This window comes from Palaemon carinicauda, chromosome 7 (genome assembly GCF_036898095.1).
Source record: "Palaemon carinicauda isolate YSFRI2023 chromosome 7, ASM3689809v2, whole genome shotgun sequence".
Lineage (NCBI taxonomy): Eukaryota > Metazoa > Arthropoda > Malacostraca > Decapoda > Palaemonidae > Palaemon > Palaemon carinicauda.
Window position 1 is genome coordinate 85,089,617 of NC_090731.1, and position 13,799 is coordinate 85,103,415.

General features: G+C 36.5%; 1 protein-coding gene across 2 annotated transcripts in view; it reads left to right on the plus strand.

Annotated features, from left to right (window-relative positions):
• Positions 1-12,738, plus strand: part of Pur-alpha (Purine-rich binding protein-alpha) — a 233,584-nt gene extending 220,846 nt beyond the window's left edge. For both annotated transcript variants that reach the window (XM_068376742.1, XM_068376743.1), the window contains exon 6: positions 5,886-12,738. In XM_068376742.1, the coding sequence (XP_068232843.1) occupies positions 5,886-6,017 (132 nt within the window). In that variant the 3' untranslated portion in view covers positions 6,018-12,738. The remainder of the gene's footprint in view (positions 1-5,885) is intronic.
• The last annotated feature ends 1,061 nt before the right edge of the window (positions 12,739-13,799 follow it).

Here is a 13,799-nt window from a genome sequence, read left to right on the forward strand (position 1 = left end):
TTCTACGTCTATATCTAGATCTGCCACGTCCAGCGGTAAGAGGGGTTCGTCCTCCGCGGAAATGGTTGCTCTGACTTCTTCAATTAAGGGGGCAGCAACTTCCGGAGAGACTGCTGCAGTTGTCGAGCCTGGGAAGAGACGGGAGTCAATGTCTCCATCGAGGAGATAGGGCGCGCCAGACGGGGGATTCCTGCCGAAGCCCGACACCCAAGGACGAAGAGCAGCCCTTGCTGACCGAAGAGAGTCATCATCGGCCTGAAAGATTTGTAGTGATTAGTGATAAAGGAGAGGGATCGCTCTCCGAAATATACAATGTATGTAATATTAATGGCCAAATTAATGTCTGCAAAAGATAAACAAGAAACAAAAGGAAAACCCACTTACATCATCGTTCAGGAGTATTGAGGACAACTCGTAACAGAGCGAGCACAAATCCGGGAACCAAACCATGTAAGAGGCTTGTCCCGGTTCCCGGATAAAGGAGATGCCGCAATGTGCATGTGACCGACAGAGGTCATGTCCAACGGGGTCGTTGAACGAGGCAGGGCATCCTTGGGCAGTACAACGGACCTTCTGTAAAAGAAAGGAGACATAAGTCTGGATGTTCCTTGAGACTCTGGTAAGGGATTAAAAATCTACTAACAGAGCTTAGGGTAATGCAACATGCGTGCTTATGGGAATTCAGTGAATGAGAGCCGGAGCTCCATATTAAAATACATTAAATATAAAAGTTCCTGCACCGGAGTGAGCCGGAGCAATGGCAATGGGACTGTATCATTATAAAAGGGATAATAATGAAATAAGAATAAAGAATCTAAAGCAATCTGCCAAACCTCTGAGGGTTGGGGAAGCAGTGACAGGCCCGTAAAATAAATATAAAACACAAGCCGTAGCTAAAGGCTAAGGCTAATATAATAGTTAAGCGTATTGGTGATCTCCGGTGAAGCCGGAGGTCGATGAAAGGTCCTGAATAATTCAATTGTGCATAATAATTCAATTGTGAATAACAATGGATATTTGTGTGGATATGGCCTTGGCCTGAGACCGGAGTAAGGGCCACCGGAGGGTCGTATCTAAACAATATGAAGGCCGTCCCAGAGGGTTGTATTTAAACAATATATAACAATAGTTCCAAACTCATTGAGAATCCCTCATGGCGGAGTAGAACTCAAGGCGGAGTGGAAAAATGTTCAGAACTACTCCCAAGCCGTAACGGGGAGAGGACGGAACTCGGGACCTATTAAATACAGTAACGCTAACTATTGAATAGTAACCATAAACTAAATAACTCGTAAGCTATCATACACCCGTAGAGGGAGAGGTGGGGAGGGAGAACTCGTTGAACGCACAAAACGGAAAAGGGGTAACTTGTGACTGAGAACAGAAAACGGGAACCCCAATCTCTATATCAGAACCTAATAAGCACACAACACTATTATAAACGTATAATAATAAAATTGTAACATCAAATAAGACTACAAACGAAGAATAACGTCTGCTAAAACCTAAATTAAAGGGAAATAGTCGACTGAGAAACGCCTCGGGGGGGGGGGGGGGGGGGTACTAAACTATAATAAAGCTAGAACGCTATTCTTGTACGCAGATTGGACTTGCTAGCAAAAAGTACCATGGGAATTAATAACGATAATAATGATGGTTCAAAAAGGCATAAGGCCAGGGACTTAACCAAGAACCTAAGTGATAGAGTACCAAACGGGCAAGACTAAGATGAACTCCCAGCAAGATAAGGGAAAAAAAAAAAATGGCCGCCTACGACGTGGACGGTCCCAGACAGTAGTGATAAAACAGACTATACTGGGTAGATGACAAAAGCCCGGTACTACAAAAAGCTGTCAAAACAAACTATGGTACTTAACATTGGAATGGGTGAAGATGGAGCTTCGGTCATGACGAAATAAGTTCACAAGAGTGAAAAAGCCGAGAGCACAACAATATACACACACGCTAGCAAGTCCAAATTAGAAGGATGTTGTTCAGATGGCGCTCGCGTCGGGGCGTGGGTGGCGTGGCTCTGGTAGCATAGATGGTGCCTCTGTATCGGCCCATCCCTTTGACGAAGGAATTAACTAAATGGAAGACAGCCTGTGAATAGTGGCTTTCACGCGCCTTTGCTTTATACACGACACCCACAAAGTGCTCGCGCGAGGGTAGTAACCTCTGCATTCCATGCTTTTATCTTTCTCTGGTATAATTGGAAGGTTTTATCAGAAAAGGTATATTAGAAGGACCCCTTTTCACCGGCCACCACAGGTCGACCCAGAAAAAAAGTAAAATTGTTTAAAGAGACCAATCTGTCTTGACTAGGCTAGGAAACCAAGTGACTATCTGAAGACAGCAAATTTGCTGGCTTAAGCGATGTGAAAGGGGACAGAGGATAATTGGCTGTTTAGGTGAGGAGCCCTTTTTGATCAACTCGTCTCTACTAGTATTATTATTATTATTATTATTATTACTTGCTAAGCTACAACCCTAGTTGGAAAAGCAGGATGCTATAAGCCGAGGGGCTCCAACAGGGAAAAGCCCAGTGAGGAAAGGAAAAATAAAATATTTTAAGAACAGTAACAACACCAAAATAAATATTTCTTTTATAAACTATAAAAACTTAACAGTGTGCCCGAGTGTACCCTCAAGCAAGAGAACTCCAACCCAATTCAGTGGAAAACCATGGTACAGAGGTTATGGCACTACCCAAGACTAGAGAACAATGGTTTGATTTTGGAGTGTCCTTCTCCTAGAAGAGCTGCTTACCATAGCTAAAGAGTTTTCTACCTTTACCAAGAGGAAAGTATTCACTGAACAATTACAGTGCAGTAGTTAACCCCATGGGTGAAAGAAGAATTGTCTGGTAATCTCAGTGTTGTCAGATGTATGAGGACAGAGGAGAATCTGTAAAGAATAGACCAGACTATTCGGTATATGTGTAGGCAAAGAGAAAATGAACCGTAACCAGAGAGAAGGATCCAATGTAGTACTGTCTGGCCAGTCAAAGGACCCCATAACTCTCTAGCAGTAGTATCTCAATGGGTGGCTGGTGCCTTGGCTAACCTACGAGAGTCATTAAAGAACAGGCTCCTCATCTAAACAGTCAAATTATCCTTTCTCCCCCTCCACATCGCTTAAGCCGGCAAATTTGGAATTTTCTATCTGAGTGCTGTCCTTCAGATAGTCACTCAGTTCCCTAGTGTAGTCAAGACAGGTTGGTCTTTAGACAATTTTATTTTTTTGTATATTTCAGTTTTAAGATATTTTTCTTTTAGTTAACTTCATTTAATTTCCTTGTTTTTACTTGTATCTGTGTATATAACTTTTAATTTTAAGCGTTTTGCATTATATATTGAACTATGCTTTTACTGAGTTTTGTTTATAATGTTTTATATGTTCTTTTAAGCCTTGATAATGGGATGAGTCTAGAAATGTTGGCATCAATAAACACACATACAGAGAGAGAGAGAGAGAGAGAGAGAGAGAGAGAGAGAGAGAGAGAGAGAGAGAGAGAGAGAGAGTGAGAGTGAGAGTGAGGTGAGTGTGAGTGTGAGTGTGAGTGTGGAGGGGGGGGGCTGAGTTTGCAAGTGAATGGAACACACTGCCAAGTAAAATATGATGTAAACAATTGACTTTAGTTGAAACTTCAGTGACCCCAACAAGATTTAAGTGATTCATACAATATGCTACACCCTCCACTTATGTAATACAGTATTATTTAGGAACACATACTTTAGCAAATGGGGGGATATTAGAATCCACACTACCAACTTTGCCCTCTCTCACATTCTAGTTGTCTTGCAGAGTGACTAGGATTGAGGCATATAATGGTTGTTTAGCAGCAGAAGGGTCTAAAGTAATTAAAGAATTAGAGGTTCTGTGGGACACTTTCGAATCTGTAATGCGCAGCGAACTTTCAGACCCTTTATTGAAAGAAACACTGTGAACACTATACCCTACTTGCGGAGTTAGGTCAGGTTGGCAAAGAGATGGGTACGACTAGATTTACCTTTTAAGAGAGGATTCACTGGACTTTACAACTTTATAAGCTAGTGATGTCTAGAGCTTGTGAAGGTTAGCACTCTCAACAGTTTGCTGATAGTGTGAATTGTCTAAAGCTGGAGGCATGTCATTATCGTTGTCATCCCTGCTACTATCAGCTAGCCTAGGCTTCTCAGTCATTTTCCCTGTACTAACAGCAAATTTCCATTAGTGCTTCGTGCTGTTAACTGTATTGGCAGTCATTGAAGCATGCTTTTACATGAGAAGTACAATGAGGGAAATACACTTATCACAACGGTTATTTAAATCTCAGTATTTTCCCTAACATACACTATGGGAAATGCTGATAGTGAACTTTTAGAAACAATTTGCGTGCACACTCCACACACTAATTATTATTGTTATTATTATTATTATTATTATTATTATTATTATTATTATTGGGTAAGCACGATGCTATAAGCTCAAGGGCTCTAACAAGGAAAAATACCCCAGTGAGGAAAGGAAACAGGGAAATAGATATACTATAAGAGAAGTAATGAACAATTGAAATAAAATAATTTATGAACAATAACAACATCAAAATAGACCTTTCTTAAATAAACTATAAAAACTTATAAAAAAACAAGATGAAGAGAAATAAAAAGATTAGTGTGCTCCAGTGTACCCTCAAGCAAGAGAACTCTACCCCAAGATAGTGGAAGACCTTGGTACAGAGGTTTAACACTACCCAAGACCAGAGAACAATGGTTTGATTTTGGAGTCTCCTTCTCCTAGAAGACTTGCTTACCATAGCTAGTGAGTCTCTTGTTTACCATAGCTAGTGAGTCTCTTCTACCCTTACCAAGAGGAAAGTAGCCACTGGATAATTACAGTGCAGTAGTGAACCCCTTGCACATAGAAGAATTGTTTGGTAATCTCAGTGTTGTCAGGTGTATGAGGACAGGAGAATGTGGAAAGAGTAGGTTAGACTATTCGGTGTGTGTGTAGGCAAAGGAAAAATAAGCCATGACCAGAGAGAGGGATCCAATGTGATTGATTTTAAAGGTTAAAATGATAACCAAATCTTATGAGTGTATGCGTGTGATTGATTAATTTGCATTATATTGCGCTGAATGGCCTTGAATGACCCAATGCTTGGCTTAAGGACTTAATTTTATATTCAATTCAACCAATGTAGTACTGTCTGTCTAGTCAATGGACCAAATACCTCTCGAACGTGAAGATATCTTAATACACAGTAATAAGCAAACAATCTAAAGAAACTAAAGAAAGAGACTGGCACGTCAGTTGTCACTTTCTGTTCGAATGTTCCTTCCTTAACTAATGGCATGAGCTATTGAAGGGGAAAGATGGGAAATTTTTAAAACCTAAAATATTTCACAGAGTTTGATTAAACCGAGCTTCTAAAGAAGAACCAATATGAACATTAGGGAAGTTTCATAGAAATAATACATACATATATATATATATATATATATATATATATATATATATATATATATATATATATATATATATATATATATATATACATATATATATATATAGCCTATATATATATATATATATATATATATATATATATATATATATATATATATATATATATATATATATATATATATATATATATATATATATATATATATATATATATATATATTTATTTATATATTATGAGATACTATAAAAGGCTGCAATTGTGGTATCTGTGTTTCTTGCTTTTAGGGAATTCAATTATCTAAGATTATTGTATGAGATCTTTAGAGCTTTGTTACTGAATTAAAGAGGATTGTAGTGCAATTAGTAAGCTGCCTTTTGGCTGATTTTTATATTTGTTGATACTGTAGCTATATCTTTATATTTTTTGGTTTCAGGTTAAAACTAACTTCAGAACTGCTATCACCATCCCTGAAAAATCCTGGTCGCGGTTTCGAGACATATTTGCCGATTACGTAGACAAAATGAAGGATGGTGGTGAAAAGGGACCTAGTGAGAGTAATAAATGAGGAGCATGGCATTGTTAGGTATGTTAAAAGATTGACTGGGGACAACAGGCACATGTTTTGGGGATGGTGGAAAGTATTGTGGTCAGGCCACCAGAAATGGTCCCATCAATTTCTGGAAATGCTATTAGCCAGTGATGTCCACCACTACTCAAAAGTAGTGGGGAAAGAAGACCCAAAGAACCACTACTATCACTCTTATGTGTTAATTGCCATTCCCATTACAAACTGCCATTCTTAATCCCAGTCTAATGTATAAAGTGTAAAGAGAAGATTATAATCAGAGTCGTTTATTGTATAGCTTATGAACCAATTGATGAAAACTCAGCAGGAAAATAAAAAAAATGATTAAAAGCTTCTGTTTAATGCCAGGAAACTGTATATCCTTGGTAGACTTCCAGTGATAGTGAAATGTGAAAATTAGAAAAGAGTTGTATGTACTGGATACACAAGAACTACTAAAGTTTATAGTGTCTTTGGCGGCACTTGTGACTTGATATGCGAGATGTATGATAACCAGCTGTTGCCTGTGTGTGTGCATTTATTTTATGAACTCACTGTGATATTACTATCACGTAGCTGTGAGAGTGAACCGGTGAATAGAGAACTTAGTGAACCTTATGTGCAGGTACTACTACAACACAATGTAACATAGACATGGTTCGCTGTATGTTCCAAAAAGTTATTGTTGAGAGTCATGGTAAGTGATAGTACTGTTACTATAGTGTGAGGCCACACTCAGCAGGTGCCCGTTATGTAGTGTGGTGGAGTTGAAACCTTGGAGTGGTGCCCTGCTGCCCAACTTGCACACCCACCACTTAGCCTCAATAAGTAACATTCAAATAAAGGAAATCAAAGAAGAAAATAATGCTTTGTATTGACTAGATCAAGATCTTATAAGGCTTAATGATGGTAGCATTTAGATATTAAAGTGATTTGTACTGTGTATCAACACATCAGGGATGAGACAGCTTACAGAAAGTGGGTCTGTGATGGGTGTGTTAGTAATGGGCAGCAGTCATGTGCCGCCGTCCCGATGCGGACTGACCTCACCAGCCACTGCCACCAGTTGTCATGTTGTCTTTCATTGCCATTACCCAACCTAGCAGCAAATGATGTACCAGCAGGAGGAAGAGCAACTACCATGGAGCTAGTTTCATTAATAAAAATTATAAAAATTGAGTTATAAAAATCTAAAAAGGGGACAGTACGGTTTGGTCAATGTCATCTTGTCATTATAGGTGCCACCGAATGTAATGTGACACAAGATATGGACTAGTTGATACTTATCTGTAGCTTGATGGTGCCCAAGTGGAGCGGCAGAGTACCGTCCTGTCCCCCCTGCTGCCTGCCTGCCTTGCTGGATTACCCTCAAGCCTCCTTGGACTCCTACACCCAACTTGCCAACAGTGCCAGGGCATAGCCTTGGAAATGTCCCTATTTTGGTCTTTTGATAATTTTATTGTGTCTAATCTTATGATAAAAGTTCAAGCATTTCAATTATAAAATCTAATGTTTCTTTGGCCAATGATGGTGCTGACCTTTTATTTCATGATTGATAACTTTCACATCGCAATGACAAGATTTGTTTCATGTAGTGAATTTGCAAGCAAGTTTGTGGATCAAGAGATCAAGAATAGGACATAATATTGATGAGGATGATAATGAGTCTAAGGATTAATTCAACCAAGCATTGTCAAAATTGATCAGCTTCCCATAAAAGAAGACAAACACCCCAAGTCAGGACACATCACACACACTTTGTTTACTTTGTAAAATTATTTGCTATATAGATAGACTTACTTAGTATGTGAATGATCTTGCTGTAGGGTCTTGTTATGCTTCATCTCCTAAGTGCAGTGTAAGGGATGTCAGTGGTGGACCATACGCTTCATGAAAACATAAAGTGTTGGCAACAAATTCTTAAACTCCCTCCCCTCACCTTTCATATCAAGGCTTTTATCTTGTGGACTGTGGCAAGGCATTTCAGTTGGAGCATATGGAGGGAGCACGACAGGAAGACAAGCAAGATTGATTGACACAGCTTTAATAGTAACAGTATAGTAAGAAATGGGAATTTACATACATTGTAATTGATATTGATAGTTTTTTGTGAAAAGATTTACGTAACTAATCATGTTATTTATATGAATGATCACTTTCTACATAAAACATGAAAAAAATGTTTGGTAGTGTATTGCCCATGTGTATTGCGATGGTAATAATGTGTGATCCCCAGAAAAGGTTTGGTCACTCATCCTCACCACCATGTTTCTGTTCCACCTGTATATACTACAATCAATCCTTTTGGGATTTTAGACCAAACATTTAATTTTTGCAGATTCTTTCTGAGCATCCTGTAATTGGTCTGCAATATTGTGTGGGTGTGCGTGGGTGTGCGCGTGTGTGCGTGCTTATTATTTTTCATATGTTTTCCAGAGGGAACCTGTATTTGTAATTTTTTTTTTTTTTGGATAAAAAAAGGATGTCTAGTGAATAGTTTTGTGTATTTAGAATATTCCAAAGTATTGGTTTTATTATAAAGTGTGTTATAGTAAGGAAGGGCATAAGGTAAGTAGCTGTAGTGCTGCAGACCAATCTAAGGATTGCACATTGGCTCTTGCTCATATTTGAGTACTCCCAGTGCTGGCTAATTACATCATCCTCTTTGTTTCTCATGTTCTCTTAATTTGTTTGTTTTCCCTAGCAGAATATGCCTACCAAAACGCACACATGCAACTACAAAGAAACATCTAGTATACACACAAAGGATGTAGTTGAGAAAAGAAATAGATCTAGAAGACATCATTGGATTTAATTTTACAGCAGGTAGATTTAGAAATTATTCAGCTGGAGTTTTAATTTTTATCAGTTACCTACCATTTTATAGTACTGCAAGTGAAAACAGACAGCAGAGCAAAGCAAAGTAAAATAGACAGTGAGATAATGCTCACTTTGTCATATAATCCTTTACATGGGAAAACAAGTGGTTTAGACAAGACTTTTCTTTGTTATATTGCTGTTGATGGTTTGCTTCATTTAAGAAGCATAAAATTTTTGTGGAGTCATGTAGTAACAATGTCAAAAGCTTTTTTAGGAAACATTACTTCTATAGTTAGCAGGTCTTCTCCAGTTTACAACTTTCAGAAGTTCAGTTTTAAACTAAACAAAAAGATTGTTTAATTTTGTTTTCAATATCTTTAGTTTAAAATCGACAGTTAAGAATCTTAGATTTCAATTACCAAGATTTTGGTAATTTAAAAGTAATACAGTGTGACAAGTGAGTACTGTAATTAATATTAAGAGCCAGAAAACTTCCTATTACATAAAAGCAGAAATGGGATTGTATGTTTAAAAGATACTTAAAAAATCTTTGTTGAAGTTTTAGTTTTCAATCTCCTATTTCTTAGGGGAAACAAAATAATAAGGGCTTTCTTTTCAAATTTCTATTCATAAAATCAGTATTTTGCAGTTATTATCTCTTTCCTCATCATAAACCAATAAGATAACATATCTAAAGGGCTAATAGCTGGTTCGATGAGTACAGTACTTTTTATCTGTAAAATACATTTTTGGATAGTGAAGAAACTGCAAACAAAAACTCACAAATTTTCATTTTCTGTGCAGTATAGATTAAAATCACCAACAAGAAATATCAAATAGGCTGCAGGTTCTATCGAAATTTACACAGGAAATATAAGAAGTATATTTCTCAAGTGAAATGTCTCAATGAAATGGACTTGATCAGCCTTTAAAAGTCATTCATTCTAATATATCCTGATGGTAACTCTCTCTCTCTCTCTCTTTCTCTCTCTCTCTCTCTCTCTCTCTCTCTCTCTCTCTCTCTCTCTCTCTCTCTCTCTCTCTCTCTCTCTCTCTCATATATTCTATGACAAGTGTAATTTGAAGTTTTTAAAAGTATTGCGACATGACATCTTATGAAAACATTTAAAGCATTCTTTTGTATGTAGGTATGTATAAAGGACCTATGACTGAGAAATTGCAGTTATTTTATTTTCTTAGTGAAGTTTCTTCTGATTTACAGAAATGGAGGCTGCAGTTATATTCTTCATATAGTTGTAAACTGGGGAAAACCTGTAGCTATATATATCTTTCTTTTGCCAGATACATAGACACTTTGTACATAAGCAGAATAGGCACAGTATGAATTATAACAAAATGGTTGCAGTTGCTAACAGTTACTCATTTTATGATGATGCTTGTCCATACCTCTGTCGGACTTCTTTGGTAAATATCCACTGCCATCAGATTATTTTTCACTGCATAAGTAGCACACTCACAATAAAAATTTGGCTTCAAGTTTCAATACTACACGCACACATTTTTTTGCCTGCTCCTCGGTGTTGATGCCCTTTTCCAGACTAATTTCCCTCATCCTCTTGTGTACTACTGTGTTAATATACAAATTCATAACTATTGTTTGTATAGATTGAAAATTTTAAAATTTTTCATTGTTTTATTTTATTTGTTATTGATGAGCAATTTGGCCAGTATCCACAGTGTTAATGATAGGCATAATTGTTGTACTTTCATAAATTGATATTCAGCCCTCCTAGGTAGAGTAAATTATTTTCTTAAGAAATTGTAAATTTATATGAGTTTTTCTAAATCTTATGAATTGTTACATAATGAAAAAAAGACTTACAGTAGAATGCTTTTTTTTTAAATAGAATAATAGTTTAATATTATTAAGTTGATTGTGTGCTGACATGAGGCAGATGTTAGCCAGCAGCTGCATCCCCAGCCAGGCTCGTAGGCGCCCTTCTACCAAGCACACCTTGTACAGTACAGGTGGCATGAGCTTGGTGTTGCAACTTTCATGACTTTAAGGCAAAATTTCTTATCAGTTTTTGGTGTGCTTTATGTACTTCAATTTTCTATACTGAAAAGTTTGTAGAAAAAATTGTGGTTTTGGACATTTATTGGCAGATTGGGAAATAGGAAGGTGTGGAGTGTAAACCAAGCACGGAATGTGCACTGCTTGCAGTAATTTGGTGTTCCTACAAGTTCATGCGCCTTTGTTGACATAAGTGCGCTGGGGATGGTAGAAGGGGACTATTACTACTACATTTTGATTTAAGCACCAGTGTAGTAGAATGTTGTGTTGTAATGAAAACAGTTCAAGCAGGTGCCTGATCAGTTAAAGTGTACTGGGTGAAGAACTCGTTGGAGCCTCAAGTTTGTTGCAAGTAGGCATTTCCGCACGTATTTTGTGTGTCCATATGTCTGTTGCTCCATGTGACCATCCCTGAGTAGGATAAAGTACTTCTATCTGTGTTACCAAACAGTGATGAATAGAAGCCTTCATTGTTTGCGTTTTAAGCCAATTCACTGCCATTTTTTGTCGTATCATGGTGATGGATTTGAAGAAGAAGTGAAGTCCAGGGTATTGGCTCATAAAGAGTTTCTTTTTTTTTTCATTTTTAACTTTTGTTTTTGTTTTCAAATGTTGATTTGGAAGAAATATTTGATGGGATTAGATGAATTGTGTTGCTTTATGATATGCCTGATTTTCAAGAAGAAATTGATATTTTGATTTGTCACAATGGAGAAGAGCATTTATTTTCATTTATTTACTAGTAAAATACAGCAACAGCAGCAATTATCATTTTTAAGGGGAAATATTTTTAGTATTTTACCATTATTTTTTTCTTTTTCTCTCTCTCCAGCAACTGTGTATTAATTCTTAAATTGCTTATTGAGGTCTTTCTGTGTTGTAATTAATGACCAAATAGTTATGTATTGGTCTCTTTCAAATCCCATCTTTTTTTGGCAAGAAATAAAAGACGATCAAAAGTGGATTCTATTGTGTTCTTGTACTGCAGTCTTCTCCTTTTTCTTAGGTCCAACAAATTTAGTCTCAATATCTTTTGTAAAGTATTTGCTGCACATAATGAATTTGAATAAAAAAAGATGGTCAGTTTTCTTTATAAGGCATATTCTTTTTAGCTGCCAAGCAATTCTTGCCAATAAAATTAACTGAAAGAAGTGGAATGTATTTACATTATGATACGTTTTGATAAATATAGTTGAAAAAACTACTGGAATTATGATTTGTCATACTTTTTCTTCAGTACATTATATAGATAATTTGGCCGTGCCCGCACCTAGGGAACAGTTATGCTGTGCAGTAAGCCTGAAAGTACATTTGAACCAATAAAAACCAAGAATATTATTAAAGTATTTATTCATGTAGTTTGAGCTTTAGGTAAAAAAGAAAGGATGAAGGTCCATAGAAATCAAACACCAGTAACAGGTTCCTTTTAACCTGTTGGACCTGTCATGTTAAGATAGACAGTAGTCTTGCCAACTTTTTTGTCTACTATTAGATGCTCATTGATCAGCCAATTCAATTTCAGATACATTATTGGGTTCCGCTTGTGAAATTTTCCTCTGATGTCATTTTGAAAACTGTTGCCAGTCAAGATAGCTATCAAAACATGCTAATCGTATGTTTCGGCACTATAATTAAGTATCTATAAAGTTCCCTAATTTGAATAAAATGAGGATATAGAGTGAATAGGATGGCTGGGCATCTTTGTCTTTATTCTTTCTCTCAGATTTTCTTCCCATCTTGAGGTCCAACATCACACATGCATGAGTGGTCTTCATTATGAGAGGTTGTTGAAAGTTTGTGTACCAAACAAAAATTGGTGCTCTGTTTTGTCAGTCAGGACTTGGCAATACATAGGCTTTGATTGTAGTTGTTGATTTTGATTACCCTTTGATATTGCAGTCAAAATTAGACATGGCATGGAAAAAACCTGCTAAGAAAAATATTTAAATTACTTGTATGAGCATTTTGGATACATTAAAGTTTATTTAATGAAATGTCTATTCATTGGCAGTTTTGTTACAAGGCATCTTCAATGACAATAGAAATTTAGATTGATAAATTTCAAGTATTAGCTTCTTTAATAATCCAAATGGTTATAATATTTATGTAACTTAGTTTCCACTTGATCAGCATTGGCATTGACAAAAGACTATGGAAACACCGGAAACTCGTAATTATGAAATAAAAATGTCCTATATAGTATCACTTATGTCAAGTAGCTTATAGGATTAGTTTTGACCTAAAATCAATGCATAGTACTGACCTGTAGTAGTATTTTTTCATGAAAAAGTTCAAGATTCCTTAGCTGTTTAAAGCTAAGGAAGATCAGTGAAGTCTGGCAACCATAAAAAATAACTTTGTTGAGAGTTTTACGTAATGATAAAACAGACAGCCTTGTAGGCAAGAATATAATGCGCGAAACCATTCTCCAGTACCAATGCATCGGTTTGTAATGAAAATGGATGATCACTTGAGTGCCTTTCTTCTAATAGCTTTTTAATAAAGTTTTGAAACTGCCATGTTGCATAGATTTGTTTGCTTATACTTGAAATTTTACCCATTTAAGCCTTGGCATTATGTCATGTGTTCTGGGCTTCATAAAATGGTGTTATGCTGTATGTTGTCATTTTCATTGCCAAAAGTTGGTCCAGAAACGGGTGATTTCTCAAAAAAATATCAAACATAAGTGAAAGTAAAATAGAAGAATCATTTTTGCATAATATTCATGTCCCAGTTCATGAAATCACCAAAGTATTGGAGCAAAATAATTCGTGTATTAATGAGTTGCAAGTACTCACATTTTTGTACAAGTATTAAAAGATGCAAACCATGTAATTTTCTTAGTGGTGAACTACAATTTTTAAGGAAAAGGATACCTAATTATCTGAGTTAGGTAGGCTATAGCTTGTTGTCCTTACTTATGGTCA